The sequence below is a fragment of the Olea europaea genome, chromosome 12, assembly GCF_002742605.1.
Source record: "Olea europaea var. sylvestris chromosome 12, O_europaea_v1, whole genome shotgun sequence".
NCBI classification, from domain to species: domain Eukaryota; kingdom Viridiplantae; phylum Streptophyta; class Magnoliopsida; order Lamiales; family Oleaceae; genus Olea; species Olea europaea.
Window position 1 is genome coordinate 22426947 of NC_036248.1, and position 4898 is coordinate 22431844.

The 4898-nt window shown below is 36.0% G+C and overlaps 1 protein-coding gene across 1 annotated transcript; it reads left to right on the forward strand.

The window, feature by feature from the left end:
* Window positions 1-6: 6 nt before the first annotated feature.
* Window positions 7-4058, forward strand: LOC111406099 (rho-associated protein kinase 1). Its single transcript, XM_023035302.1, has 7 exons — window positions 7-183; window positions 311-433; window positions 749-786; window positions 882-954; window positions 1151-2854; window positions 3363-3502; window positions 3593-4058. Exons 1-7 carry the CDS (start codon window positions 139-141, stop codon window positions 3834-3836), a joined length of 2367 nt encoding a protein of 788 aa, XP_022891070.1. The 5' UTR covers window positions 7-138; the 3' UTR covers window positions 3837-4058.
* Window positions 4059-4898: the final 840 nt, after the last annotated feature.

Below are 4898 nucleotides of genomic sequence, written 5' to 3' on the forward strand. Positions count from 1 at the left end.
AAAACCCTGACGCTTTCGGTGGTTCCCGCTGATGTAGGAAAGCCAACGGTGAGATTAGAGAAAGCTCCGATTATCGAAGGGAACTGCTACTGGGAACATCCTATTTATGAGACTGTAAAACTAGTCAGGGAGCCGAAAATGGAAAGATATAAAGAGAAAATCTTCCATTTCATTGTGTCAACTGTAAGTGATAAACCTTCTCGTATAGAATTCTTTAGACTTGTTAAATAATAACTGGAGAAAGACTCTGTTTTAGTTTTACTTGTAGCTAGCTCAAATTAAAGTTATTTACTTATTTTAATTTTCACAGAGATCATCAAAATCAGGTGTTCTGGGAGAAAACTCGATTGACCTTGCAGATCTAGTTGAGGCTACTAAACCATTGACATTATCTCTGCCTCTACAGACTTCAAACACTGGTGCAATTTTGCATGTTAGTACTTCTCTCTTTTTCTCTCTTGCACGCAAGCGCACAAAGAACAAAGCTGGCATATACCTGAATGAATTTTGCTAGTTGTACAACCAAGGGTTAACAACCCTGGTTGACAACCTCCTCGCAGGATGGGGCCCATGATTTTTTTCATAGACACCCTCCCACGTATGTGGGTCTCAACTCCGATTGTACATGTAGCATGACCATGACCATAACTAGCAACTTCTTGTTTTTTTTTTAGCAATTATAAGGTTTCGGCATATAGAGTTTGCACATAAATTGCAGTGCATCCTAAAACTTCTATAAAAATAACAGGTCACAATTCAGAAGATGCAAGGAGATCTTGATTCAAGGTGATGACGAAGATTTTCAGCAACGATCATGTTCTTTTGTCCATTATAATGATTCACCTTTACAAGCTGAGTTAATTCTTCTTGGAAAATTTCAGATGTACTGACGAAAGTGAAGCACTGGTGGAAGATTTTGACAGCTATGGGAAAAGAAATCTACGATCTCCTGAAGTAAGGTCTCAAATACCTCCCCTTTTATAATTGATGAAATAACAGAGTAAAAAATGGGAGCATTAGAGATCCTAGAGTTGTTAGAAACCTCAAGAAAGGCATTAAGATATTTATATTGACTTCATTAATCAAAACTAATGCTTATTATTTTCCAAAGTGAGCACTTCAGAAACTAACACCTCGTAACAATGAACAGAATGGAAGCTTTGGAGATACTGGATCAGATAATAATGGTGTATATCAAAGATCCCACACAGATATGTCATTAGATTGTGCTTCAGATCGTAGTATAATTGATAAAACAAACAGCTTTGACGAAACCAGTTCAAGAGATGGGGTAGACGAAAATTCCATTGATATTATTAGGAAGTTGAAAAATCAAGTAACAATGTTAGAAAGGAGGGCAGAAGTTTCAGAATTGGAAGTACAATCCCTTAAGAAGCAGGCTATAAAGGAAAGCAAGAAGGGACAAGAACTAGTAAAGCAGATTGATTGCCTTAAGGAGGAGAGGGATGCAATTATAACCCAATGTGAACAACTCAAGTCCTTACAAAAAGGTAATAATGATGATGTAGTTTCAAGTGTTACAAAGAAAGAGACTGAAAATTTGAGGACTTCACTTGAAGATATCAAGCAAGAACTTAGAAGTGAGAAGCAATCTAATAAAAAGTTGAAGCAGCAGCTGCAGAAGACAGAAGACTCGAACTCTGAACTTGTTCTAGCATTAAGAGACCTTGAAAGAATGTTGGATAAAAAAAACACGGAAATATCTCAACTTTCTAGCAAAATAAAGGCAAATCACAATGGCGATGAGGCTCTTGCAATATCATCCAAGATAAAGAAAGATTGGGATCAAGAGAAGAAAGCAAAGGATGACCAAATAAACAAGCAAAGAAATGCTGATGAAGCAGAAATGTTGAAACAAGAAATTAAAAACCTCTATTGCGAAATAGAAGCCTGCAGGGAAGAAAAAGAAGAAGTTCAGATGCAAATGGAAAAGCTTACTCAGGATTATAAGAGTTTAGAAAAGGAAAACGAGGATGTCTACTACAATTTAGAGCAATCCCAGAAAGGAAAAATGGAAATACAACAAAATTATTCAGAGTCCTTGGTCAATGTAAAGCAGCTAAAACTCCAGGTAGAAAACTTGAAGGAAGAAGTCAAAAGGAAGGGACTACGACATTCAGAAGCTTTGAATAAAATCAATGAGCTTGAAACCCAGGTTATGACCTTGCAGAAAGAACTGGAAAAGCAGGCACATGGTTTTGAAGATGAACTAGTAGTAGTAACTCAAGCCAAAGTTGAGCAGGAGCAAAGAGCCATACAAGCTGAGGAGGAATTAAGGAAGACAAGGTGGAAGAATGCTGCATCCACAGAGCACCTTCAGGAGGAATTCAAACAGCTTTCCGTTGAAATGGCATTTAGGATTGATGAGAATGAGCAACTTGCTAATAATGCAGTAGCAGAAGCTAATGATTTGCGGCAGCAAAATAAAGTTTTAGAAGAATTGCTCCAGAAAGCTGAGGAAGAACTTGTAATGTCAAAAGATCAATATGAAAGAAAATTTCACGAGCTTCTGAACGAAAATTCTGTAGGAGCAAAAGAAGCATGTACTAGTGAATCGGAGATGCTACAGAAATTGGTAGAAGAAAAGGAAGATCTAGAGAGGGAACTCGCTTCAGTGAGAAAGGAAGCAGAAAAGCTGTCGAAGGAATCAATTTCCATGCGGTCTCAAATAGTTCAAAAGAAGAAAATAGATGAGAACTTGCATTTAGAATTGGAAAAGCTAAAACTTCAATACAATGAAATGGAACATCGTTCGATTCAATTAGAACTGGAGAATGAAAGCATGAAGAAAGAGATGTCCAAATTACAGGGCACCTTACATAAGAAGGAACAGGTAATTCCTAGCACAAATAAAGATGTTTCTCATTATATAGGTGGATTACAGAAGGTGCACAGAATTTGCAGCTAAAATAATTGGTAGAAAGATAAAAATATCTTAAAACCTGAGGGCTGACTCCAAAACACTGCCAATTGCATTTGTTACTCTGTTACTAACATCAAGTGTTGACAAACTAAATCAAACTGTTTAAAGCAGACTTAATTCTTGAAATTAGAATTGTCTGAAAATAAGAAAGAGACACCTTTTTTCACAAATGGAATTGAAAGTGTATTTAATTCTTGAAATTAGAATTGTCTGAAAATAATAAAGAGACAACTTTTTTTCACAAATGGAATTGAAAGTGTGTCTCCTTAGATTGACCATAAAATGAACAATATCTCTTTGCAATTCAACAAGATTCAGCCTCACCAAAAACTAATGCACACTGCTTTGTTTAAGCTTCCCAAAACTATTTCAGCTACATTATGCAAACAATCTTATTCAAATAAATATTTGATGACAGGAGTCTACACCAACTAAGCATATGAATCACAGTGCTCTTGAAGGAAGAAAAAACATGGGAGGAAATTTAGGTTCTGCAGCAATGAGAACAGTGGAGGGCCTTCCTACATTGAATGGATTTGACACAGCTCAAATTATAAGGTACAAAAACAGTTAACTATTATGTTTTCACTTCTTCTTTGAAAAAAAATTCTTCCACATGCATTTATGCACGCTGCGTTACTTGTTCAGTGGAGAAATGAACCAAAGAACAATGCTGAAAGTGAATGGTGACCATGCCGGTGATAGTTGTGATGTTTCCAGCTTATTAAATGTAGTAGAGTCACTGAAGGAAAGAAACAAAAACATGGAAGACGAACTGAAAGAACTGCAAGAGAGATATTCAGAAATAAGCCTCCGATTTGCAGAGGTAGAAGGTGAAAGGCAGCAACTTGTCATGACCGTACGGTGTCTGAAGAATGGAAAGAAAAACTAGCCACTCTGGACAATGCTAAAGGCCTGGAAAACTTTAGAGGTTCAATAAATGAAACAGCTAAGAATATTGCGAAGAAACTGGAGATTTGCCCTGGCAAACATCAAACATACATCTACAGTTCATTTTTTACGAAGCCCTATAACATTTATATAATTCATTTTCCTCTAATTCAATGTCTTAAAGCAGTAAAGTTCAGTTATTTGCATCAAATGGATAACAGCATTCCTATGTTATGTTTGGCATCACGATTGACTCCAGGAAACATAGTAAATAAACCCCAGCAAACTTCTTAACTTCAATTTTGTAGCTGGAGAGCTAAATAGTTGTTTGGGCTATTATAGGGAAAGAAGCTGAAGAGAGAGAAAGGAAGGAAGGCTATTCGAGTTTTGNAAAAGATAAATTACTGTCTTCGGAGAATATGAAAGTAATATCTGAAAGTTTGCAATCAAAATAATATAACATTTCCATAGGCTTGACCTAATATTTCATTAGAACAATACAGCATTCTGTTCCTAGAATTGATATCACAGATAACGTGAGAGAGTGCATTGGACAATATCTTGGAGTGATCGTCATGGATCGGAGTGAAAAAGTTATCGGAGAATGAGGGATTATTTGATGGATGACGGTAAACAATTCTAGGGTTTGGTTGCTGATCCGGCGGTAGGGAGGATGCCAGTGTACATTGCAATTTGCAGTAAACGATATGCTGTGAGAATGAAAAAATGTTGAATTTTGAAAGTTTGTAACGAGTTCGTTTGCATTTATGATTTGTTGATTTGGCGCTATTGGGGAATGGTTTTCCAGTTTCTATACAGTTGTCGTTCCACAATTCTGTACATTGTGTGAATTATTGAACAAAAAGGAACTCCATTTTCTTTCTTTCTTGTTACGCAACTGTGCATTCTATCTAATCGCTAAGCTCCCCGTTTGGCCCCCATTTTTTTGAAATGAAAATGAGTGCAATAATATTTTTTTAAAAAATAAATAGTTGAAAATGAAGGAAATATTTTTAATTTACGTGTAATATTATTTTTTGAAAAATTGTATGATTAGAAAGAG

Bases quoted from the DNA above. Each gene is read 5' to 3' on its own strand.
- LOC111406099 (XM_023035302.1), top strand. From the start codon at position 139: ATGGAAAGATATAAAGAGAAAATCTTCCATTTCATTGTGTCAACT. The intron at 955-1,150 runs GTAAGGTCTCAA...AACAATGAACAG, and splicing joins GAAATCTACGATCTCCTGAA to AATGGAAGCTTTGGAGATAC. The intron at 2,855-3,362 runs GTAATTCCTAGC...ATTTGATGACAG, and splicing joins CCTTACATAAGAAGGAACAG to GAGTCTACACCAACTAAGCA.